This window comes from Lepisosteus platostomus, chromosome 14, assembly GCF_059453375.1.
Source record: "Lepisosteus platostomus isolate fLepPlt1 chromosome 14, fLepPlt1.hap1, whole genome shotgun sequence".
NCBI classification, from domain to species: Eukaryota; Metazoa; Chordata; class Actinopteri; order Semionotiformes; family Lepisosteidae; genus Lepisosteus; species Lepisosteus platostomus.
Genome location: NC_142624.1, coordinates 26854001 through 26880614, shown reverse-complemented (window position 1 = coordinate 26880614; position 26614 = coordinate 26854001). Strand labels below are relative to the sequence as shown.

The 26614-nt window shown below is 41.8% G+C and overlaps 3 protein-coding genes across 4 annotated transcripts; 2 read left to right on the top strand and 1 right to left on the bottom strand.

The window, feature by feature from the left end:
• The first annotated feature begins 978 nt into the window (after positions 1–978).
• bbs5 (Bardet-Biedl syndrome 5) lies at positions 979–6439 on the top strand. Its single transcript, XM_088605376.1, has 12 exons — positions 979–1136; positions 1532–1614; positions 1701–1766; positions 2136–2185; positions 2377–2504; positions 2847–2982; positions 3434–3529; positions 3797–3859; positions 4253–4387; positions 4714–4797; positions 5815–5838; positions 5934–6439. Exons 1-12 carry the CDS (start codon positions 1075–1077, stop codon positions 6033–6035), a joined length of 1029 nt encoding a protein of 342 aa, XP_088461502.1. The 5' UTR covers positions 979–1074; the 3' UTR covers positions 6036–6439.
• A 1282-nt stretch (positions 6440–7721) lies between these two features.
• klhl41a (kelch-like family member 41a) lies at positions 7722–11453 on the top strand. The gene is made up of 6 exons (XM_088605375.1): positions 7722–8931; positions 9306–9463; positions 9685–9792; positions 10071–10256; positions 10527–10673; positions 10959–11453. The coding sequence occupies exons 1-6, from the start codon at positions 7825–7827 to the stop codon at positions 11068–11070; spliced, it is 1818 nt and encodes a 605-aa protein (XP_088461501.1). The 5' UTR covers positions 7722–7824; the 3' UTR covers positions 11071–11453.
• A 1346-nt stretch (positions 11454–12799) lies between these two features.
• On the bottom strand, positions 12800–26571 carry fastkd1 (FASTK mitochondrial RNA regulator 1). Of its 2 annotated transcripts, none has more exons than XM_088605373.1 (15): positions 26430–26571; positions 24454–24949; positions 23317–23385; positions 22952–23077; positions 21904–22302; positions 21525–21635; positions 21083–21214; positions 19287–19773; positions 18701–18815; positions 17819–17947; positions 17014–17145; positions 14765–14878; positions 14360–14504; positions 13112–13226; positions 12800–12934 (listed from the first exon to the last, which is right to left on the bottom strand). In XM_088605373.1, exons 2-15 carry the CDS (start codon positions 24786–24788, stop codon positions 12842–12844), a joined length of 2502 nt encoding a protein of 833 aa, XP_088461499.1. In that variant the 5' UTR covers positions 24789–24949; positions 26430–26571; the 3' UTR covers positions 12800–12841. The 2 variants fall into 2 exon arrangements, with proteins under 2 accessions (XP_088461499.1, XP_088461500.1); XM_088605374.1 differs by lacking the exon at positions 26430–26571 and adding an exon at positions 26234–26419.
• Between the last annotated feature and the right edge of the window lie 43 nt (positions 26572–26614).

The following is a 26614-nucleotide window of genomic DNA, read 5'->3' as shown; positions in this document are numbered from 1 at the left end:
TACAAAAAACAGGGACACCAAAGGTTGCAGTTGTGGTATCTCATATCAAACAAAGATTATTGATTAACTTCCCAAAAATGTTTTCATGCCATTCTCATTGGCAAACATACAGTTATATTCAAATACTCAGAAATAATATATAGTTATACAGAGAATGTGATGAAGAGTACAATATCTCATCTATGTTTTATTCCCCTCCAATGTGCACCCCCACCTGGATGATACAACAGCAGCCATAGTGAGCCAGTACACTTCCCACACTTCAGCTATTAGTGGGGAGGAGAACAGAGTAATGAAGACAATTCATAAATGGGGATTATCAGGAGGCCATGATTGGTAGGGGCCAATGAAACACCCTGGGATTTTTGAGAAACACCCTGGGATTGTTAATGACCACAGAGAGTCAGGACCTCGGTTTTACATCTCATCCAAAGGACAGCGCCTTTTTACAGTATAGTGTCCCCGTCACTATACTGGGGCATTAGGACCCATACAGATCACAGGGTGAGCACCCCCTGCTGGCCCCAGTAACACCTCTTCCAGCAGCAACCTTAGCTTTCCCAGGAGGTCTCCCATCCAGATACTGGCCAGGCTCACACCTGCTGAGCTTCAGGGGGTTGCCAGATGTGAGCTGCAGGGTGACAAGGCTGCTGGGTAAATGGCATTGATGCCTAAATGGGATTCAACACAAAGTCTGACCCTTTGCCAGTACCTAAGGCTTGCCCTTTCTGATGCAGAAACTGCATTCATGCAGTCTGGTTATGCTGAGCAATGTGATATGGTAGGGTTAAGCTAGCAGCAGGTGTAGATAAGGTGTTCCCTTGCCTGGGATCTTCTAGATCATTTCAGTCGATCCCTACCAGATCATTATACGCAGTTGACTAGCTGCTTTTTGGCAACTGGTAGTGCTACTGAGGTCTTGTGTCGCCCTGTGCTAATGAATATTTTGATCCTTTCTGCTACCCGTCGTCATGTTGCCACGGTGACGCGCAGACGCTCTGACTGGAGCTGCGGGGCCGTCCAGTTGGCAGGATATCGCACGTTATAGTTGACAACCAAAATTATAAAAGTGAAATGGCGTCTCTTTTAGATGCGCTTTGGGAAGACAGGGATGTTCGATTCGATATTTCTCCACAGTAAGAATTGTTCATTTCCAATGTAGCGAGTATTCCCACCGTAAATACTCCGTTTTGCTTTCCGATAGGATTAGCATTGTTTATCTCGATGTGGCGAGTACGGTACTGTGATGAGTAGCTACGGATAAGTGTCTTATGTGCTCTGTTGCAGCTTCGCAAATCCAGCACTGTCAGCCGGATAAGTCTTTCTATATCGTTTTTATTTTAAGATAAGTGAAAGTACACATTCTCGCATTACCAAGAAATGCCTTCAATTACCGGATAAAGTGTAGGATAAAAACATTATTGAGGTTAAATGGATTTCGTGCTACATTTAAGAACGGTAAAAATAGTCGTATCTTTAGTCTAACATCAAAGGGCCTAGTGTACTAACCTTAGTTTTCGACTTCATAAAGGCAGATGAAGGCGAGGCCAGGCGAGGTTTGGATAGATTGTCTGGATTCCATTGAAGACACGAAGGGGAATAATGGTGACAGAGGTAGGTGTTCCCCCGCGGTTAAACACCTGGGTGGCTGTGTGAAATCGGAGTTAATTACAGTTTTGCTTACTGAACATATTTTGCAGGAAGGCTTTTGGTGACCAATTTAAGAATCATTTGGCATTCTCTGGCTCTGCCCCGGGTCAATCTGTGTAAGTACTATTTGAGAAAGTGACCTTAATCGCAAACGTTTACTTGCACCTGATATGCAGAAACGTAGTTAAACTATTGTATGTTGTTGATACAGGTTCTACTTTTTTCCAAGCCTAATTGTAAATAACAGCCATAGCTGGAGTTCAGAAACCTTGAGTTTCAGATGTTGAGATCGTGTATCTGCATATGTATTGTCAATAAACTGTTGTATTTGCAAGAGTGCTTTTGCTAATAAGATCTCATAGTATTTCAGTACATATTCTAGGATTGTGTAATGTAGGGACTGTAATTCTTTGACATGCTTTAAATTTGCAATAGTAGTAATAAACCAACATATTTGATTTGTGTTTCTGCTTTGTGTTTAATAGCTGTAGGCTACAACTGTATTATAAACATCACAACAAGGACGGCTAATTCCGTGAGTACATCTTGTTGCTATCCAGCCTTTCTGTTTAGATCAGGTTAACTAATTTTCCCTTTTCTTTCCTGTGTTGTCTTTTTGGAGAAGGCATATAATTTATATGTTAATTCTAACGTGTAAAGCTTGATGATGAATACATTTTAACTTTAAACTTTAACTTGTTTGTCAACTTCATTGTTCTGTTTTAGAAACTGCGAGGGCAGACTGAAGCACTTTACATCTTAACTAAATGCAACAACACCCGATTTGAATTCATATTTACCAATGTAGTTCCTGGAAGTCCGAGACTCTTTACATCGGTTATTGCAGTTCACAGGTAATTTACACCTTCAGTCGTAAATTCATTATACACAGGGCAATGCTGACACTCGAATACAAACCTGAATACAAGTAAAAAATGAAAACATTCAAATATCTGACACTGGCCCCAGAGGTGGTTATGTTGTACGTAGCACAACCTACAAGGTGAAGTTTGAAATATGAATAATGAGCACTGCAGTGCCTCTTTTTAAAGAATTTTCTGTATCTAAGTACAGAATGTACTATATCAGTCCCATAACACTTTTTTAGGTTATAAAAGTAACATAATTACCAGTAAATTCCACTCTGACGTGAATCCTGGTAAAAAAAATATTTTAATCATCTCCGTTGCTTGCAGAGCATATGAAACTTCTAAAATGTACCGTGATCTGAAACTAAGAGGAGCCCTCATTCTAAACAAGCAGCTTAGACTTTTACCCCAGGAGCAAGTGTATGACAAAATCAATGGAGTTTGGAATTTGTCCAGTGATCAGGTATGTGTGTTCTTACACTCGAAATATAAATAAAAGAATATGCAGAGGCAAACATAGTACTGTTTTATGAGCACTTCTGATACCAGTGAGGACTTTCTGTAGTTGTTAGAAACTTTGTATTATTCGCTGGTTCTCCAGTTCCAAATGTGTCTAATGTTAACAGGGCTCAAATGCAAATAGTCGTTCACTCTTGCCTCGGTATTCCCTTACTGCTTCTTAAATTACATGGAAGACACTCCTCACCTTTCCCTGATAGCTAGTCTTAGGTTTATTTTTAACAACTTCCGGTGCAAGAATATACAACTACCCAACTGCTATTTTTAACTCTCCTTGTCCACATAATTTAGTTATACTCAGAATTCAGAAAAGCGCATAAAGATAAAAATGAGCCAACAAAATCTGTCAATTTTTTTCTCCCTGTATCAAGAATTCTAAAGAATATTTTTTTTAGGGTAACTTGGGAACCTTCTTTATCACAAATGTGCGTATTGTGTGGCATGCTAACATGAATGACAGCTTTAATGTCAGCATTCCTTATCTGCAGATTGTAAGTCATATTTTTTTTTGTTAATCCAATTTTTAACTTTTAAATATGCAATGTGCTAGTTTGTTTCATGAAAATCATACAGAGTTTCCAAAGGTGATCACCCTGTGTAGCCTGTGTGTAGCCTTATGTATAGTGAAATTGTAATGCATTTATTATTTTGTTTAACTGTGCTCCACTCTTTAAATTAGAAAATTCTTATTCTTTATTTATATTGGATAGAGCATTATCTTGGTGATATAAATTGTTTTTTTTTTGTTTTTTTTTAAGCGTTCTATCAAGATCAGAGATTCAAAGTTTGGACTGGCATTAGTGATAGAAAGTTCTATGCAGGTAATCCTGGATTTACATCATGTATTTCCTACCTAAAATCTAAGATATTATTTGTTGGTAGAATCATAAGATCTTTATAATAAATGCATTGAAAATAGACATATTAAATACTAGTAGGGACTACTACATCAATTATGTATGTACAGTATTAGAGAGGTTACATTTACTTCATGATTAACTTCTTGAAAACGAGATGGTTAGTTCAAAGATATAAGTTTCGAACATATTATATCTGTTGCTCAATACCAACCTCAAGAGCACAAATTGCAGGGTTCGTGCAGGTACATCTCATCTACTGTACTTCCTCTGACAATGGCAGACAGCCTTTTGATGTTGTATTTTATAACCATGAAATAATCCATACTTTTTTATGTAATTTTCTTGCTTTTCTAGAGCGGGGGATATGTTCTTGGATTTAAAATTGACCCTATTGACAAACTACAGGATGCAGTAAAGGAGATTAATTCATTGCATAAAGTTTATTCAGCTAGTCCTATTTTTGGAGTAGACTATGAAATGGAAGAAAAGGTAAGTCTTCATTTGCCTTCGGTGTAAGAGGTGAACTTAACACATCTGAAAGTAGTGTATTTAAAAATACTGTCAAGAATAAATGGGCAACAATTATGGAGTTATAGTCACTGTATTAGAGATTATAGTCGCTGTTGAAGCGATACTCCATTATATGTTTATTTTTATCATCATAATTCCAGATTATGTTGCTTTTTCTCCTGGCCTTTGTATTTTTATTTGACTCAGTTGCTTTTGAGATTGGGCTATTTTCTGGTATTTGTATGTTACAGTGGTAGCAGGGTTTTTTTTAGTCCTTGGTCAGAACCAGGTTTGTGCCTTTTTAGCCCCAACCACTGGAAGAGCTGACAGTGGAACAGGCCCAGGATGATGTTGAAATAGAGCCAGATGAGCAGATTGATGCTTTTGCGGTGAGTATGCCGTTTTGAGAAAATCTCAATGGACAAATCCCACATACAAATAAGTAACTTACAGATGTATAAATCACAAGTAGTATGTACTTGCCCTGTGGTGCCATTTTCCATATGCATATACAGCACATACTGTAACAACCCTGATATACAGGGTTCTAAATTTGTCTGTACATTCATATATTTCTGAGAGCTGTAGAGGGGTAGATTTGGCTTTTGAATGTGTACCAACTTTGTACATGCAGTCTATGTACTGAATAATTTAATATTTGCCGTGGGTTTTCTAATTTTAATAATAAGTGTTGAGTATATGATTACTTTTATGTTATATAGCCAGTTATAATGGTATAGCAAGATTATTTTAATAGAAGCAATTATAGGATATCAGTGTGGATGAGCAGTATCTGAATGTGTAAAGGGAAGGTTGTGGATTCAGACCCAAGTGAGACACTGTTGGATCTTTAAGCAAGGTACTTAATCCAAACTGTTCCTATAAAATACCCAGATGTATAAATGGGTGGAAATGTAAGTTGCTTTGAATTCTTTGAAAGTATTATATACATTATATATGTTATAATAAGCTTAGATGGAGCTTTGTTTTTTATGTTTATTTTGGCTTGCTCTGCTTTTTTACATTTGTACTAAAATATAATTCGCACATTTTATCAATTAAAAACATTATTTTTAATGACAGGCCCTTGTGTGTTCCATTAAAATCTTACAATCTGAGATCATACATTTGGCATAATAGTAGGATCCTGAATTTTATGTACTTTCTACTTTTTCAACTCATTCAGAATTCCAGGTTATAGCAGTTATTTTACATTTGAAGATTTTCTCTTTCACCTTGTCTTATATGGACCGAAGACATTAAAAATACTTTAGGTCACTAGCGTTCTATCCTGAACATGGAGTTTGAATAATAATGCAGTTATTTTTTCTTGCATGCACGTAGATCTAAACTATTGTTGTAACTCTTTACATCTCACTATGTTCATTTCAATTTTTTTTTTCCAGGCATACTTTGCAGATGGTAACAAGGTAAGGCTTAAAATATGCAGTTTTATTTTTACCTGTTAAATATGTTTATAGTAATTTTTCATTTCCTGTTGTATTGTTTATTTTTTGTTGAAAAGATTCAAGATCGGGAGCCTGTGTTTTGTGAAGAACTGGGGCTAGCTGTTGAGAAACTGAAAGAAGGGTTCTCTCTTCAAGGACTGTGGGAGGTTATGGGTTGATACCCTGAGCCACTGCTGAACGGACCAATAAGGCTTTCATCGTTAATTGATCATGTACAAAATGTACAATGTTTGAAATTTTAAAGCTGTTTGAAATTGTAAAGACTCTAGAGTATTTAATTTATTGCATTACTTGAAGAATCTGTGATAAAATATTCTAAAGATTTCAGCTGAGAGTAATTGTTTAATTTTGTATATAATATTATATAGATCTGCACTTGTATTATTATTTTTGCGAAAGTATAGTTATTGGGTAGATTTTATAATTCTAAGCTATATTCAAAACATTATCTTTGAAGAATAAATCATTGTAAGACATTACCTCAATTAAAACTTCATTATTCAAAGAAGTGAGAAAGTTTATGGTTTGTAGTATTTATTAAAATAAAAAAAATATATAAAAAGATTTCCCCTAAACACTTGTCATTTCACTGTACACATTTCATTGGCACTGGCACCTGTGCATGAGGGGAACACTGTGTCATTTGTTGTTTTAAAGTAGTGAGTACACAAATACAGTGGGTATTTACAAATGAACCAGAGTTGCTGTACTGTTTCACAAATGGGAAAATAAAACTGTCAGCTGTTGTTTTAGCAGCTGCTCTCTGCACAGTTTATCGGGAAGGCTACTCTAAGACGAAGCCAGGGACATCGAATTAACAAGAATTTTGGCTTTAGTCACCTGAAAAGAAAATCCTGGCTTCAATCTACATTTATAGTGATGTAAGGCTCTCTTTTCTCAAATGATTCTAACACAGTATAGCCAGTGAGTAGTCACTTCTCATTTTAAACCAGTGGTGGTTTACTAGGAACATTCTACACAGCTGTGTCATTTCCATCATTCTTCTTACTCAGATATTTATTGACTGATCTGATGTCATTGTTTTTCAGATTCTTGTTCTGTTCCAGGCAATGCTTGAAATGTTCAAATATTTGATAAGTTTGTATTTAAAGCTTTGAGAATGAAGCAGAGTTTTTACTGTTTTTTTTAAATCTGTTATTGAAACAAATACATGGGTAATGTTTTCACTTACTATTCATTAATTCATACATTAGTCCTACACTGGAAACTTTAGATTTAATAGATTAGCAAAATGTTAAGGATGTTTACTATAATTCATATCAAAGGATATCAAACAGAATGAGAAATAGTAAAAACTTAATATTGTAAAATGTGCTGGGCTCCAAATAGAATTAATAGAAATTGATTGTCTTCTTCCTTTCTTGTTTTGAATGATCTGTCCCTAATATTACTTTCATTACCAGTTACCTTGCTGAATTTGAAGAGTGTAATATACGGATATTTAGGACAAGAAAATCAACTGTACCTAAGAGAAACTTCCAAATACATATCTAGAAAAGTTACTCATATCCTTAATAATAAACAATACTATCTGAATTAAATGATTAATAGTTCCTATTGGAAAGATGAAGATAGGTCATTAATTGTACTCATTGTTATATAAATAGTTGGTCACTGATTTTTAGTCATTGTTATATAAATATGTATATGTTTCTGGATTTAACTGTTGTACGTCAATTCCCATAGTGACCAAAATCCACAGTTGCTTCTTTCAGTCTGTGACAGCTGCTGGAGAGGGACAACTTTCCAATTTGGCTAACCTGAATTCCTGCAGGCTGGGGTGTGTGGCTATATTTAGAGGGGTAGGATTAAATTGCAGGGGCTTCAGCCTGAGCACTGTGCATTGATCAGCCTTTTTCCAGCCAGACCAGAGTGCCGGCAAGTACTGGGGCCTTCACCTCTGTCTACAGCCCAGATTTCCTCAGAATGGATCTCACAAAAGACCTGAAGGAAGAGCTCCGTCTCTACCAGAGCACCCTGCTTCAAGATGGCCTCAAGGAACTCCTGGATGACAACAAGTTTGTTGACTGTACTCTCAAAGTGGGGGACAAAAGCTTGCCTTGTCACAGGTTGATTTTGGCAGCATGCAGCCCATATTTCCGTGAGCTTTTTTTTGCTGAAGAAGGGAAAGAGAGCAAGAAGGAGGTTGTTCTTGAAAATGTTGACCCCAAAATAATGGATATGATCGTGAAATACCTCTATTCGGCTGAGATAGAGCTCACAGATGAGAATGTGCAAGATATTTTTGCTGTGGCAAGTCGCTTCCAGATCCCCTCTGTGTTCACCGTGTGTGTGACTTATCTGCAGAAACGACTTGCCCCTAACAACTGCCTGGCCATATTCAGGTTGGGGCTTCTCTTGAATTGCCCAAGACTGGCTGTGGCTGCACGCGATTACATTTCGGATCGATTTGAGCTCCTGGCAAGAGAAGATGACTTTCTTCAGCTGGCCCCCCATGAGCTGTTCGCCATTATCGGTGGAGATGCGTTGAATGTGGAAAAAGAAGAGCTTGTGTTTGAAGCCGTGATGAGCTGGGTCAGAAAAGACAAACAGAACAGGGTCAAGAGCCTCAGCGAGGCTTTTGACTGTATCCGCTTCCGTCTCCTGCCTGAGAAGTACTTCAAAGAGCACGTGGAAAAGAATGACATTATTAAGTCGAGCCCTGAGCTGCTCAAGAAAATTCAGGTGATTAAAGATGCCTTCGCTGGAAAGCTCCCAGAAAAAGGGAAAACAGGTGAGGCTGGGGAAGGTGTGGTGAACGGCGACGTGGGAGATGAAGACCTGTTGCCTGGTTACCTTAATGACATTCCCAGACATGGCATGTATGTCAAAGACTTTGTCCTCATGATCAATGACACAGCTGCTGTGGCCTATGACCCCAGTGAGAATGAGTGCTACCTGGCTGCCATGGCGCAACAAATTCCAAGAAACCATGTCAGTCTGATCACCAAAAGCAACCAAGTCTACATCGTTGGAGGTTTGTTTGTGGACGAGGAAAACAAAGAATTTCCCCTGCAGTGCTACTTCTACCAGGTAAATTCTTTTTTGTTTTTTACAGGAAGAGCTCAAAACGAATAATTCTGCTGGAAATAGTTGAAATAGCATTCAAAAAATGTTGTGAAGGAGATATTTATAGGATATGTCACTAGGTCTTTTCAAAGTTGGGATGGAAAAGGAAATCATTTAGTTTAGTAGACTAATGATTTTGTGGATGAACTAAATTCATCCTTTTGGCATTATACATCAGTAAGGATTAATATAGTTTTGTGTAATTTGTTATTTGGGTATTGTCTTCTGCCCTGGGGTTATCGAATGGGTTGGAGGAGAGAGTTAAATCCAGAGTCTCTGTGTGTGCCAGTACAAGTTGCTCTAATCAATCAATTCATCGTTTCTGTGCGCTGTTACAGCTTGACAGTATTGCTGGTGAATGGATTGCTCTTCCTCCAATGCCTTCGCCCCGGTGTCTCTTTGGTTTGGCTGAAAGCGACAACCTCATCTTCGCGGTCGCAGGGAAGGACCTTCAGACGGATGAGTCTCTCGATTCACTGCTGTGCTTTGATCCTCAGTAAGTACAGAGGGCCGCCGTCCCGCGCATTGAGCCCAGGAGGCTAAAAACGTGCACGCAACTCGTAGCTCTTTCTGGGATGGGAAAGGATCTCTTCTATGGCAACAGGTGTGGCTGGAAGGGTGTACTTCACCATGTAATGAAATCGAGTGTGAAGACTCTCAGTTTATGCTCGTCTTTGGCACTCTTGTTTTTTAATGTCATCCTTATCTGTCTTCCAGGGAGATGAAATGGAGTGAGAGCAAAAAGCTGCCAATTAAGATCCACGGTCACTCTGTGGTCTCGCATAATGGATTGGTCTACTCAATTGGAGGAAAGACAGATGACAAGTAAGGAGAAATGGAAGGGGGATGCAGCTGTAGGAGGTCTGAACCACTAGGATGTGAAACGATGATTATTTACCTCAATCCTTCGACTTCAGTTTCTGGGAAAAGAAATCGGCATGCAATAATAAAAACTACTGAAAATAAACATGCAGAAAAGACCCAGTGTCCTCTGAAAATGTGTGCCCAATTCAATGAGAATGAATAGGTTAAATCTCCTTGTGTGCAGCGATAAGCCTAAAAGACGTGATTCATCTTCGAAACGATTACATCCTCTTTTGCAGGAAAACCGTAAACAAGATGTTTGTGTACAACCCAAAGAAGTCGGAGTGGAAAGAGCTGGCTCCAATGAAATCTCCACGGGCGATGTTTGGTGCTGTTGTTCACAACGGCAAACTTTTTGTGGCTGGCGGAGTCAATGAAGACGGCCTTACCGCCGCGAGTGAGGTCTATGATTTTGCTAATAACAAGTAGGTGTTTCAACAACCTCTTTTCCAATCTGAAAAAAGGTGAATCATGCAGAATTAGCTCTTCTGAATTTTGACTTTGACAGATGAATGTAATAATGTTAATAACGTTAAATACTGTATACTTATTCATGGTGTACCTTATTGTTTGGAAATGACATACTGCGATATGTCTTTTATTCACTTAAAGAACAAATATTACTGTCTTAATACTAAGTATTGTGATTTACAGATTAGCAAAAACTCTTAACTCCTCTGTATTTATATTGTCAGGTGGGAGGCTATGACTGAGTTTCCCCAAGAGAGAAGCTCCATCAACCTCATCAGCAACGCAGGGTCTCTGTACGCTATTGGAGGCTTCGCCATGATTCAGCTCGAAAACAAGGAATTTGCCCCATCAGAGATCACCGACGTCTGGAAGTAGGTTTTTATTTCATTACCACTGGCGTAAACTACTTAAATGATGGACACCCTTTTTGCTCAAGACAGACTTGCTGTTAATCAGCATCCACACACATGATTGTCTGGATGAGAACTAAAATGAATTGAGCGGAAGTTTCTCGATAGCTTTAACATCAATTTTAGAAATAAGAATGGCGGTAGAGGCCTAAGTGTTTTTCCACCTCCACCTCCCACTGCCTGTAGGATCTGTTGAGTTTTTTGTGCCGACGCGGGTGACTGATGGGGTTGCCCTTGTCGCGACAGGTACGAGGACGACAAGAAGCAGTGGAGCGGGATGCTGAGGGAGATCCGTTACGCCTCTGGAGCTTCCTGCCTCCCCATCCGCCTCAACGTCACCAAGATGTCCAAGCTGTGACGGCCCTCCTGTGCTTCCGAAACGAGCGCTTCACACGAAGGCTGAAGAGCAAGTCGCCGTCCAGCCTAGATGTATTTTCTGCACGTCGTTAGAATGTTTTTAACACTTGGGAGATTGAACTTTTAAGTTTTCCATCCTCCAATCTTCATCTGGCTAAGAAATATGTTATAGGCTGAAAAACCATGCTGCCTAACAGCATCCCTTGTGTTTTTAACATCAATCTTCCCAGCACTAGACAAGGCTGACAGTTAAGAAACACATTTGTTATATATGAAGTAGAAACAGTACTTGTGACTTATATATTGCCAGATATATCAAACTGTATTTTATGTTGCTTTGATTTTTTTTTTGTAAAATAAACAATTTAAACTAATATAAAGCAATTTGTTTGAGTATTGTCCAGCAGCAGGATTACCACCTTATAGCCGGATCCTGTCAATTCTCAGAAGCTAAGCAAGGATGTCAGTGGTCAGTAGTGGAGTGGGAGACTTCCAGGGAAAATGAGGTTGCTGCTGCACCTGGTTCCAGTGGGCTAGTAATTACCAATCTACCTTTTGGACCAGAAACTCCAAGCCCCAAGCCAGTGTCCCAGTACCATGAGCAGGGACACAGTAAGAGTAAGAGGAGCTGTATTTCAGATGTTAAACTGATGTCCTACATACTCGGTCATTAAAGATCCGATGACACTTTAGAGTAGGGGTTCTGACTGGTGTCCTGACCAAATTCCACTGTGTGTTTGTACAGTGGCCTTCCTAAAATTCCCCCTTAATTCAGTGAAGCAGTTTGTTCATGTCACTTCCTCTCCGCTATGTTGCTACAGATTGTAGTGGGGCTGCTGGCACAAGTGTATCAACCAGGTGAGTGCAGTATTTCAGAGGAGAATGGAGTAAGTCCCCTTCCATGTGTAAAGAGCTCTGGAAGTAAAAGCATTCAGTGAATGTAAGGATTATTACTAAGCACAATCACTCCAAGACACCTTTTCCTAGCCTTCATGGAAATCAGAGCTAAAATGTAAGCTTTCTAAATTTCCATGCTTTGCGTTTTGTAAGAAGGGGCTAGTGGCATGGTTCAATCCTAAGAACATTTTAGTGTATTCAGGCATCGAAGAGGATTAAGCAGTAAATATGTAAATGATTATTCAAAAGAGACACCATTTACCTGCATTCTGAGACAACATAAATGCTAGTAGGCAATTTGACATCTAAAAGTTCTGTACCAGTAACATAAAAAACAAGGATAAAATGATAGAAATTATTTTAAAGTAAGTTCTTAAGTGAAGCTCATTTCTTATAGCAGTAAATAAGCAAATCTCTCTTCTTTTCACCCCACTCATCTGCCTCTTGGTCACTTCTCACTCTGCACAGGGGTCCCAGCGTCCTTGTCCTGTGGCAAGGGGGCTGAGCCTCAGTCAAGACCAATCTAAATAGTCAATAAACACTCTCAAATGCATCTAATCCTTGGGGACCACTCTTCCTGTGAATTTTAAAAAAGGTTTAGAAACAGCTGGAGATTAAGATAAAACGTGTAGTCTACTAAAATACAGTACGTGAAGCAGTGGTTCATACTGTATGTGAAATTGCTTTAACTTCACATAAGACAACAAAATAAGAAAGAACCATCTTAACTCATTCTGCCCTCTATAGAAGGACAGAAAATGGAAGAAGTAAAATAATGCCACTTTCAAGAAAAATAGAACTAATTTTTGTTCCACACAGAATGATAGTCAGAATTAAAAACAAGTCTTTTATTATGATATGAAAACTCCATCCATTTAAGTATTTTCTGAAAATATCTTCTTTCGTAGGTATTCTTTCCAAGCGTCCCGTGTTGAGAGTTCCATTGAATTCCATTCAAAGTGAGGAATCTGTTTAAAATAAAGAAATTAAGTCAACAAAATAAGATGATCTTGTTAGTTTTGAACCTTAGTTTCAAGATCAGAGGTTTATTTTCGAAACTGCAATGCAGAAGAAACAACATTCCTTCACCAAAGACACTATATGTTATTTGTCCTGTAGCGCAGAACATTACAGTTTCTGCTCACCTGAGCTACATTGTATCCCAGGATCTCTAGGTGCCTCTTTCTCATCACAGCCTCTCCTTTCATGTGACGGGAATTTTTACAGAAGGATTTAGAGTCAAGGAAATCCACAGCAACGCTGAGGAGAAAGCACAGGAAAGAACACTTTCTGATAAAGAAGTCATCCAATACTAGCAGGTAACATTCATTAAACTTATTCACACTTTTGTACTGGTACCTTGAGATGATACTTTATATATATAATTATTTCTTCTGGAAAGTGTAGTCTGAATTTGTAGTCCGATTTAAAAAACGTTAAAGTATAGCCAACAGCCATATCACCCTGCAGCTCACAACTGGCAACCCACTGAAGCTCAGCAGGTGTGAGTCTGGTCAGTACCTGGATCGGAGACCTCCTGGGAAGAACTAAGGTTGCTGCTGAAAGACGTCTTAGTGGGGCCAGTAGGGGGCGCTCACCCTGCAGTCTGTGTGGGTCCTAATGCCCCAGTATAGTGACGGGGACACTATATTGTAAAAAGGTGCCGTCCTCCAGATGAGACACAAAACTGAGGTCCTTAAAAATCCCAGGGTGTTTCTGGAAAAGACTAGGGGTGTCACCCCAGCGTTCTGGCATCCATTGGTCTTTACCAGTTATGGCCTCCTGATAATCCCCACTGTTCTCCTCCCCACTGATAGCTGATGTGTGGTGAGCATACTGGTGCACTATGGCTGCCGTTGGATAATCCAGATGGGGGCTACACATTGGTGGTGCTGGAGGGGAGTTCCCATTACCTGTAAAGCGCTTTGAGTGGAGTGTCCAAAAAGCGCTATAAAGTGTAAGCTATTATTATTATAAAAAGTGAAGACACTGCTCTTCATTAATGCGTGTGTTTAAAGTTGAGCTGTGTGGAGATATGCGAGACAAAGTCTGCAATGAAGGACAGCACAGTGGCGCAGAGGTTAGTATTGCTGCCTCGCAGTCTTGGGGCCCTGGGTTTAATTCTGGACCTGGGGTACTGTCTGTGTGGAGCCTGTATGTTCTCCCTGTGTCCGTGTGGGTTTCCTCAGGGTGCTCCAGTTTACTCTCACAGTCCAAAGACATTCTGGGAAAACTGGCCCTGGATCGAGTGTGTGTGTGGCTGTGTCAGTGTCCTGATTTGCAGCCATTGCTTGCTGGGATAGGCTCGGGCTCCCCCATGACCCTGAATTATGGTTAGAAAATGGATGGAGGATAGATTGGCGATGGAGGACACAGTAACGTTAAAGGCCTACCGCTGAGCTCCCGGCGGAAGTTCACTTCTATCATTCACAGGACTGCCAGGACCCCACTGCACCTTCCCTTCTTCCGTGATCAGCAACCTGCTGTGCTCCACGTAAGGGATAGGCTTCTTGTTTCTGTCCAAGATGCATTCAAATTCTGGAGGAACAGTCATCCAGGGTATTAGTCTAGAGACTGTGGACTCCCATAGCAGAGAGCAAATTCTGGATATTTACAATTAAAGGAAACAGACTAAATTTCTAAAGTGCTGCTCGTTTTAGAAATATGAGTCTTCTGTGGTTTAAATGTATGCTACAGGCAGTACTGCATCGACCTGGACAAATTCAATTACATTTCTTAGTATTAATTTCATATGAAGCAAAGTACACTAGTTCCAAAGGTAATATTATACAACTTACCGACTACATAGAAATAAGGCGTGAGTACAGACACTTTGGCATAACTCATTCCTCCTAGAATCTCCCCCAGCATCTTATGAATTTGCTGCTGGACTGCAGTGACAGAACCATTACCTGCGACAATACAATGTTTTTGCAAAATGTTAGCCTTCAGGGTGAAACATTTGCAATTGAAGCGAAAGGACGATGCTGCTGAAGATCTCGAATGAGCCTGACTCTGACTCTTTGGACAGAAACTGACACACCGGGCATGTTCCGTTTTTTTCCCTTTTCAGGCTGGTCTTTGGCAAGGGCAATAGGTGGAGCACAGATAAAGGCAAACCCCTGGAGCTCTCCGTTATCAGACCGAAATGTGGAGAAATGCAATGGGACCACTGCTAGGGCGGTCAGCCAAAAATGCGTAAGACAGTGTTACAAGGCAGAGCTCCAGCAAGGCAAGCCAGGGGTCTCCCGTGTCGCTGAAGCAGAACAGATGCTCTCCCAGAGCATAGATTGGGTGCTGCAGTCCAGACATTGCTTGGCATCCAGGAAATCTCCTTATGTTGGTGTCACACTACACGGCTTTTCCTAGGATTTTCAGTCGTAGCCTTCATTTACATAATCGTAAGAAAATCACAGCGAGTTGTAGAGTCTCAGTGCACGCCCATTACCCTCAGTTGTGTAGTGTGACACCCCCAGTGACTCCCTCATAGCACTCTTAATAGCCCCTACGACTCTCTGCGGCTCGCTACGATATAATCAAACTGGTTTGATTTTCTTGTAGTGAGTCGCAAGTCGTAGGGGTGGGCAGTGAGCCAGATGTGTACTTGTGAGATAATGTGCCCATTATATCACAAGTTATAGAGCAACACTGATTTGTTTAAAATATTTGTGTTGAAGGTGTTTTATATTTTTAACTGTTTTATTTTTGTAAATGTGTTATATTTTTATAAAGAAGAATTATATTTTTGAAGATGTTTATTTGTGGAAAACATTTCACTTTTATATAGAGCTTATGTCAATAAATAATCCTCCAAATGCAATCATGTCAGAAATCTAATTACTTCCCATCTTGTATTACAGTATGATCAGGGTGATACCACCATACCTCTGGCCTTAATTGAAAGTAGTAATACAAGAGTATGTTCAAGACTGATTCTTTGCATTTGCCTTTCCCACTAAATCTGTAAATGAGGTGATGAACTGGAAAGCTCAGGAGACCTCTACAGGTAGGTTGTGAAACAGGGATAGCTGTCATGGTACAATATTAAATTTAACAGCTTCAAATCTAGAACTCTACATAGCAAAGTATATTTAATATGGCTATATTCTCTTTGGATTTTCAAGTCAATGGGATGTAATATAGATGAAACAGGTTTCAATTGGTCTGATTGGTAGACATCATGTGACAGAACTTGTTACATTCAGTTTCTCCCCTAAAATTTCTAAATATTCCTTTAGGATTGCTATCGCTCCATTAAAGGAAACAACAGGTTGAGATATTATTTACATAGAGTGCACAGACGATTCTTATGATCTTGCCCATTTATATTTATACAACCTCAAAAGCATGTAGTTATTTGTTTCATTTCAACAACTTTCTCCCAAAAGTTCTAATTCGGATTGTAGTTCAATAAATTTGATCTCTTTGAAATTCGTCCCATAGAAGTTAATTTCAGTATGTTTCCTCCGAGTACACCATTAGGTCCTACAGTAATACTGCATGGTCTGATGCAGTACATTCCAAAGTCTCAGATATGTACTTATTGTAAATTCAATTCATTAAAATAATCTATTCTACTGTCAGAGAGTGAGGCATGGGGAAGTGTGAAGATTCCCTCCCTGAAAGATATAAACTCCTACACCCACCCAAAATTCCAAAGTCCTCCATAAATCTATCAACATATTCGATTAAAAGTTTACAGGTTTGTGAATTACTGTTGCAGATGGTCACTTTTAGATGGGAGAAATTCAAATCAAGCTCTCCCAGCATCTCCAGGGCTTTTATTCTTTTTTTTTAAATATGTTCTCACTTCTTGGATTGTGCACAGCTGTTAAGCAAAGCAAGTGGATACTCCCATATTCTCTCTTTCACTAGGAAAGATCCACCTTCCTTATCTCTAACACCTTAGTATTCAAGATTAGTGGTACTAAAAGGTATCAAATGGCTGTCTGTACACAGATACATGAAGATACAGTACATGAGAATTCCCCCAGGTCCCGGGTAGGTCTTGGTAGCTCCTGTCCTGCCCTCAGGCTCTCGGACTTACCTTTCTTCAGGAGCTGCTGGCAGTATCTCTCGTGGAACCAGGGGATCTGGAATTCTGGGCATTCTAAGCTGACGGCTCTGTTCAGCTCCATCAGCCTCAATCTTATTCGCATGTTCAGGGCGTCAGGAAGAGCTGCCATTGACAAACAAAGCCTTGTTAAAACAGGGGCAGGGGAGATTTAAATCCAGGTCTTACAACTGCTCCCTACTGTTAGTAGTGAGGGCTGAAAATGACTCTCTGTCAATATTTAAATCTTTCTTATGACATCACTCCCGTATTTACTTTTTCACCTGTTGGGAAGTGCCATATACTTTACAATGGTGCGTTTTCCTGAAAAGGGATTTTCCTGCCTGGGTTATTTCAATCCTTCAAAGGCTAATGAAAAGGTTCTCTTAGTGGGTACCAGTAGGTTGCATTCTCTCAGTCCTACAGTGTGGCTGGATGTTCTCTCAGAAATCAAGCAGATAGTTAAAAGTATTATTTTTACTAGAAATAAGAAAACTCTTTAGAACAAAAATTCAAACAGAAGTCTTGTTCATTTAGGACTCAGCAATAAAAGTATTGATGGAAATTGTTTGCTAATCTTGTTTGCTAATAAATCTGCCAGAGATTCAGACCATAGCTCAAGACAGAAGAGAGAATACTTGGTTTCATGGATAGTGGATAAAGGTCACTTTAAATCTACATCAGTCAATGACTAACAATAGGTTTTCCGTAATGCTGCTAGGCAAAACTCCAAAAACCAAAAAGAAATTGGAGCCCCCAGAAATTCCAGTTCAGACAAAACAAAAAGTGGTTTACGAACTTTCTAACTGTGCGTCCAGCTTAGCCAAGAAATCCACATTAAAGATTTCTCGAATCACATCTTCTGGGAAGCAATCAGCCACTGCCAAAGAATATGCCAGCAGCACCAGCAGGTGGGGATCAAACGAGCCTGCAAAACGAAACATCCATCAAAAACTAAAAATGAAACTGCATTTTCCTAACATAACTGCATGATCACTGCATGGATCCTGTTGGCAAAAAAAATGTACCAGAAATGCTTTTTACTCCCTCTTCCCTGCTTCTTTGTGGATCATTTATTTCTACATTATTGTTAATAATTTTAACTAATTAAAATTCTGGGTAATGCTGATCATCTCTGAAGTATCAAAGAAATGCAGAAAGCACACTAGCAGGTAGGAGTACATACAACACTCTATCAGAGATTGTGTCTAAAATAAAGAGGGAGAGGGGAGTAAATTGGGTCATGTCAACGAAATATCACAAAGGGTAGAGAGAACTAGACTCCAGGTCTTAACTCTGGTGCAAAAATGATTAACAGTAGCTGTGGACCTTTGCAGTCAGACACAATCAAGCCTGCTATACTACAAGAGGTGTCATCTAGATTGTGGTATAGCTTTTTCCAGGCTGCAAGTAGTCTGGCAAAAGTAATTTTCGTACAAGTCCACCTTAAAAACCTTGGAACAGAACAAGTAAAGGTTTATTCCATGCAGAAAAGAGAAGAAAATAAACAATCTTTCGGCTGTGGAGCCTTCTTTGGGTGTGTAGCTCCACAAGCAAACTGTTGTGTTTCTTTTCTTCTCTTTTCAGCATGGAATAAACCTTTACTTGTTCCTTTGTTGCCTACACATGCTGACGCAGCTCCCTACTTGAACTACTTCAGACCTTGAAAAAGACTACTTACTTATATGGGGTCTCAAGTGCTGGATGCAGGCGTCAAAAAACTCGTCACCTTGTGGGGGATCATAATTCAGTACAGTGAAGGGGAGGATGGTGGCATACATTGCTGAATAATGAATCTGCAAATAAATAAGCCAAGATCCATTCATTCATTTCCTGACTGCTTTATCTGGTAGGGTCACGGGGAAGCAGGAGCCTATCAGGCAAGCAAAGGGCACAAGCAGGGATACACCCTGGATGGGACAACATTTCATCGTTGCGCACACACACAGACACAGACACACTCACACAAGGGCCAATTTTCCCAGAATCCCATTAATCTACCAGCACGTCTTTGAACTGTGGGAGGAAACCAGAGCACCCGGAGGCGAACATGGAGAGAACACACTGATGGCACCCCGTGTCCAGAACTGAACCCAGAGCACACAGCAATGCTAACCACAGCTCCACTGTGTTACTCCATTCACCAAGATATCCAAGATGCCATAATCAGTTGTATGGGTGCAGGGGAGGATAAGAACACAGATGAACATGTCACCTAGTGAGGTTCTACTGATTTATCCAGGCTGCTGTCGAAATGATACTCGTACCTTTTCAATGTGCTCCATGCTAACACTGGCAATTCTGTCCAGCAGCGGTGTGCATAGGTGGTTGGTTCGGGTCAGGAAAACTGCCAGTTCAGGTACATTGCTCCAAGAGATCTGATCTATCAGCCGCTGCAAACTGAGCATGGTCTCCTCGAGCAGCACCTCCTCAAACCACTCCCCGGGAACGTACTTGAGCTCTTCCAGCAGCAGGTCCAGATTGTCCGCTTTCCGCAGCCTCTCCAGCCCGCAGTGGTTCAGCTTCTGGAGCAGCTTTACGTACACTCGGGGCATCACGTGCCTGTAGGAGGGGTCGTGGCGCACCCACTTGGCCATGGCGGCGGCAAAGGTGTTGAGGTCGCTGAGGTTGCACTGCGGGAGGAGATCATCCACACGGGAGGTCACCTCCTCATCCAGCCGGGGGGAGGGGAGCATGGAGAGCACTCGGGTCAGCATGGTGACCTCATAGGGAAACACGCTGACCTGCAGGTGACTGGAAGACAGAAGCACACATTAGTACTCGTAGCTCATAGGTAGGAGGGGTCAGGCCTGCGGACCGTGTAGGCCGCGCGTACGAGGGGTCAGGCCTGCGGATTGCGTAGGCCGCGCGTACGAGGGGTCAGGCCTGCGGACCGTGTAGGCCGCGCGTACGAGGGGTCAGGCCTGCGGACCGTGTAGGCCGCGCGTACGAGGGGTCAGGCCTGCGGACTGCGTAGGCCGCGCGTACGAGGGGTCAGGCCTGCGGACTGCGTAGGCCGCGCGTACGAGGGGTCAGGCCTGCGGACTGCGTAGGCCGCGCGTACGAGGGGTCAGGCCTGCGGACTGCGTAGGCCGCGCGTACGAGGGGTCAGGCCTGCGGATTGCGTAGGCCGCGCGTACGAGGGGTCAGGCCTGCGGATTGCGTAGGCCGCGCGTACGAGGGGTCAGGCCTGCGGACTGCGTAGGCCGCGCGTACGAGGGGTCAGGTGCTGCGGACTGCGTAGGCCGCGCGTACGAGGGGTCAGGTGCTGCGGACTGCGTAGGCCGCGCGTACGAGGGGTCAGGCCTGCGGACTGCGTAGGCCGCGCGTACGAGGGGTCAGGCCTGCGGACTGCGTAGGCCGCGCGTACGAGGGGTCAGGCCTGCGGACTGCGTAGGCCGCGCGTACGAGGGGTCAGGCCTGCGGACTGCGTAGGCCGCGCGTACGAGGGGTCAGGCCTGCGGACTGCGTAGGCCGCGCGTACGAGGGGTCAGGCCTGCGGACTGCGTAGGCCGCGCGTACGAGGGGTCAGGCCTGCGGACTGCGTAGGCCGCGCGTACGAGGGGTCAGGCCTGCGGACTGCGTAGGCCGCGCGTACGAGGGGTCAGGCCTGCGGACTGCGTAGGCCGCGCGTACGAGGGGTCAGGCCTGCGGACTGCGTAGGCCGCGCGTACGAGGGGTCAGGCCTGCGGACTGCGTAGGCCGCGCGTACGAGGGGTCAGGCCTGCGGACTGCATAGGCTGCGCGTACGAGGGGTCAGGTGCTGCGGACCGTGTAGGCCGCGCGTACGAAGGGTCAGGCCTGCAGACTGCATAAGCTGCACTTACGAAGGGTCAGCCCTGCAGACTGCATAAGCCGCACTTACGAAGGGTCAGGCCTGCGGACTGTGTGGGCAATGCCGAGGTGGAGTTAGATCTCTGGATTGTGTAGCACCTCCACTCGCACACAGTGTTTTCATTCTCAAAAGGCTCATTACATTAAATAAAGTCCTTCATCTTCACCAAGAGTTAGAGCATCTACAGGTGTGAGCCTACCCAGTATCTGGATGGGAGATTTTTATTACCTCACTAGAAAACACCTCAGCTTCGTGAGTAACTCTGGATTCTGGTAATGCAGCAGAATCAGAACCTGAGTAATCCTAGCAATCTCCACGGGTTTGTATCCTTCCAAGTTCTTGGAAAAGATTGTCCCAATTCTAGAAAAAAAAAATTATAAGAGCATGAATAAAAACCAATCTTACAATTTTCTAATTCTATGTGTACAAACCAACTACCCACTGTTATTTATTTGGGCAAGAGTTAAATAACTTCACTTCTAAGATTCCCTCGGTCATACTCATATGCAATAGAACAAAACTCAGCTCCTTTTAACATGTTATTATTGCACACTATTCACACCACTTTCTTGTAACTCAGCAAGACATATGAATATGAATTAACTTCTATGCAATCAGTAGAAGTTGAAGACCTAATTGCCACGCAGGGTTACTAACGAAGTTGACTTGCTTGTTAATCAGCTGCAGGTTTCTGCACTCCATTTCCTCCATAGTTTCTGCAAGTGCCAGTGCCTGCTGGGAGTTCAACTCTTCAGCCAATAGCAGCGCAGAACTTTCCAACCTACAAAACAAGGAACAGTATTGTCATGCTGGCACTAACACCAGTTTCAGCTCCATACTAACACCGACTCCTTACGCACAATATGCCCAAACTTTTACGACTTGTATTCTTTCAAGAAAAAGAAGCTTGCCACATCCATCTCCTTTTGCAATTTGTTCTAACACTAAAGCAATTCAACTTTATAACTTAGGATTCAGGTCATGCAAGACCAGCATTGCTGCAGCATAATCTACACATTATGTACATCTGTCTGTACATTTTCAAGTACCTCTCCCTGGTCTCCTGCCCAGCCATGGGTCCAAGCGCAGCAAAGAGTCTGGTAAAAGACACAGGATCTGTGCAGGAATCGAGAAGCTCGGAAAGTCTCCGTTTAGCAGCCAGTCGAAAGTCACAGTTATTGAACTGCAGAGACTGATAAAGCCCGAGGATGATGCTGATGTTTTCAGCATCCAGATCCTTCGCACTGTGCAAGAGGATTCTGTTGCACTTCTCTATCAAGGGCCTGTAGCTGTGCTTGACATTGCGCAGGAACTGTATGACTCTTCTGGGAGTGTTGAAGTGGATGGGACCCGTGGTGTCCAGGAGGAAATCCATCTTCTGGATGAGAGCGTCCCGCAGCCTTGGGGACACAAGAGCTGAGACGCCGATCATCAGAATGGACAGAACCCTGCAAACATACAAACACCCTGGAGCTCACACACAGAAGTGGTACGTGAAAGTCTCCACCGTGGGGACTTCTATTCAGGCCAACACAGGCCAGAGATAAAACATGGCTGTATGGATATTCTAAAGCTAGAGCAGTAGCACAGACTACGTCCAGCCGGCCTATTTAGTGTAGTTTAATTAATGAAAGGAATTTTGCATGAGAAAACGTAGATTTACCAGTAAGAGTAAAATATTACTAAGGAGGCTCCCAGTCTTGATTTGATCTCTTGTACTGATTTCAGTTTTCAATAAAACTGAACTTTATTTTCTTAAATCTCTGATGTTCTACGTGACTGCAAAGTGAACAGAAAGATCTCCCTTAATTGTCACGTGTTTTTGCTTCACTTCTGGTTGGACAACCTAGTCTGAAATCTCCTGCATAAACTGCTCAATTGGTGCCTGAAGCTTCAAGTGTTTAACAAAGAAAAAAGATCATTTGAATTGCTCACACAGGTAGACCACTGGGTTGCTTTCTTTCTGTACAGCACAGTATAAACTTACACGTGCGGGCAGACTTAAGAACGTCAAAGAGTAACACTGAAAGGGAAAGATAACATGCCTTTCTCATTAACCAAACTTGTAACTGTATGATGTTCCTAGTGCACACACACCTGGCATCTTTTACTGAGTCCAGTTTCTGGCTTACAATCTCAGTGATTTCTCCCATTAGAGGGCTACAGTTCAGGTGCTGGTCATTTAAGCAATTTGCAAACTTGGACAGCGGGGCCATTGGTAACCTGTAAAGAAACAAGCAAATTTTTATTGTGAGAGATCCCATTTTAAGATTCTGTTTGGAATGTAATATATTTTGTTGTTAGATTTCAGAAAACAATACTTTCAAGAAGGAAGAAGCAAAGCACACTTGGTGTGCTGGTTCAATTGAGAACTCTAAGCAATAGTACAGTAACTTGAACTGAAGCAGAAATATTAGTGTTGCTATATTGCTTAACAGACCTCATCCATCGTCAATACTCACCTGTCTATTCTGCGCCATCCTTCTGTAACAAGTTCCTGGACCAGAGAGTCATGTGGTTCCACACTCAGCCTTCAGGTAAAGCAATTAAACAATGTGATGTAGTACTGCAGTGATGTTGTACAGATACTGAGTACTTCATGGTGACACACAAAATTGGACATAAAACAAGAAAGTCAATTACGAATTACCATGTTGTGAACAGGTGTTAATCTCAGAGCAGACAAAATGAATTACATCACATTATTCTCAGCTCATTTCCACATCCCAGTCTTTCTTAAATTGCGCTTAGGGATGATTATTACCATTAGTAATCTGGACAATAAAAAGAGATAATTTATACTATCTGCCTTGTGCTTTCTCTTTCGAGATTATTTTGTAAATGTTAATATGGAAAGAAAAAGCAGTGGTATCGATTGGAGGGAGTTAGCTGTCAATAGCAGATACCGTCATAAAGATTAAGAGCAACCCATAACCGAGATTGGCTCGGGCCAGTTTAATATACTTGCTCTTTATCTACGTGAAGCAGAGGACACAAATTAAAACTACATTGAGGTGCTTATAACTCTTCTTATAACAGGAGGCTCTTCTCTACACAGAGGGCGGTGTGTGTCTGGATCGTGTTGTCAAGGCCAATATTCTGGTTTATTCCAGGAAATAATTTATAATAATAATTATTATTATAAATAATAACAGTTCCTTCTTCTTTAGAAGAGTCTTTACTTAACTGGTTCCATTCTTTACCCCCCTGCTCCTATTGTATTTAGAACCACTATTGTATTCTCACCGTGTTGACCTTGTGTATTTTTTATTGTTTATTTTTAATTGTTGTTGTTGCTGCTGTCATTCTGTAAAGCACTTTAAGAAGCCACCTTTATGGGCGCTATAGAAAATAAAGTGTATTATTGTTATTATTATTAAATAACTGATGGAGATCAATGAGCTAACAAAAACCAAATGAGCTAGATGGAGTTAATGTTCCTTACTGGGCACACAGCTGGCCGAAGCCAAAAGCCATGACAGCTACACTGACGATCTTCCTTGTCAGAAACTCGCTCAGGAAAGTGAGGCGAAGCTGCTTTGTGCTCTCCCTTGAACAGCGTTCGGTTTGTTCCCCACCCGCAGAGCCTGGCGTCTCACCTGAGCACGTTGTACAGCATGTCCACGAGCTCGCTGTCCGGCAGCTGCTCCACCTTGTTTTCCGCCAGCACACACAGGGCGAGGAACTGCGGGTGAGTCCTGGTAAACTCCAGGGTGCGCAGCATCTGGGGCTTCTCCTTCTGGAACTGCCAGAGCCGGCTCACGGCCAGGCCCACGTGCGCCGCCGACAGCTTGGCTTTGTTCCTGCCCACGACGTCCAGCACCTGCTCCTCGCTCCCGCTGGCGAAGAGCTGCTCCAGCACCTGATCGCTGCCTGCCACCCGGGGGTGCAGGAGCCTCCAGGAGGAGCGACACACACTCCGCAGCCGCAACATGGCCCCGGCCCCTGTCCCCCCCCCGCTAGCGCGTGCCGAAGGAACAGACCGCCATGCAGGTGCTCATCTCAGGCTGGCGAGCTTCACAGCCAAGTCTGTGCCCTGCTTCACAGATCCAAAGACCTCAGAAAACAGCCTAAACCATTCTGGCCCAGCAGATTCTGGAACACGAGACAAAAGGGAAACAAAAACAGATACAATTACATACCTGTCGTGGCAAGGAAGCATTCATACATCGTCCAAAGGCGAGGAAGTCTTTTCTCCGTTAGCAATAAAGAGCAAACGCACTGCAAACCTTGAGAGAATAACAACTGTAGGGTCTTTGCATATAGTTTATCAGATGTTGAGGTTAAAATAATCTTGAATGAAACTTAATTAGGATTTAATCACACAATTCATTGGCACAAAGTCTAAGAAAGACCACTACAGGCCCAACTATTGACGATCTTTCAGGCAAATGTCGGATGAGATCTTTTAGGTTGAATAAGCTGCAAGCAAACGAATGAGCGAAAGACCTCCCACCTGTCTTGTTCTCACGTACTGTAAGTATTCATAGTCCTTAAAGTTACTGTCAGCTCTGTTACCGCCTGTCTCAATAACGAAAGAGAGACTCAGGCACTCAAGTAAAGATCAGGAGAACATGCAGTTAATTAACAGAAAATAGGAAGCACTTTTTTAGATAAGAGAACTTTTCGGTCCAAAACAAATTACACAGCCATGCTGTCAGAGCTATAACCAGAAGGAAAGAGCAGTAAAGTATTTCGAGAATGATTACACTGTAGCAATTTAAAAAAGCAAGGAGAGTCAAACTCCTCTCAGTTGTAACCTTTCCTGTACTGTGCACCAAGGCAAGGCAGAGATCACTGTCTGCATATGATCTCTAAGAGTACTGCACACAGCTCACCAGGGGAACTGGGGGAAACTGGTCGACCTTCACCTGCAGGTGGGTTACACTATATGGGACTTAAATCAGTAAACTGGCAGTTAAAGACCGTGATGAAACACAAGGTAAAACATTAAAATAATACAAGTAAAATTAACGACCATAACAGGTCGCTTTTTAAAAAATAAAAATAAGACTTTTAATCTAATGATTTCAGTTTTGGGCTAAAGGTAAACTGTTCTCAACTTCACAATCAGAGAGCAGTCGTGCTATTCCACGTTCTGTTACTAGTAAATAATTTTCTTGTAGCTGCTGTTCAGCTGAAAGTTTGAAAAAACGAAGCAGAAATACAGCAATCCTCGTTGATTTGTAATCTACAGGTTAGTTTATTATTTATTAATTCAGTTTATTTCAAGAGCTGGTCCAAGACACACTACCCTCTTACTGTACTGTGGGCTTATTCGCCTTGTTATGGTCAATGGACTTTTTTGTATCTCAAAAAATACTTACCGAAACATAAAAAACAGGTTAAACATCCTGACAGCGAGCAAATTATATTTACCTTTACGTAAACCAGTTTACGGGTAGAACACTTGCCTGTGTGCAGGGTTTCGCATACAGATAGCTACACTACAGCAGATGCTAACGTGCTTGAGACGCACGTGTAAAGAGTCAGGTTAACATTCTTGTGCCAGACATCTTTCACGGCACTGTGGTCAATTAGAGATTTCAAAAAGATAACGTCGTGTTTAAGTTACCTGGATTTTATCTGCAAATGAAATGCAATTCAACAAATTCCTATTTCTCGAATGTCACCCTTATTTAACTGCAGAAAGTACCATCTTCCTGCCACAAAATGGCCCGTCATGTAACATTGTTTCAGGGACTATCGCTATTTTAAAACATCATAAAAAAGTTGTACCCCTCAATGTAATTGATAACA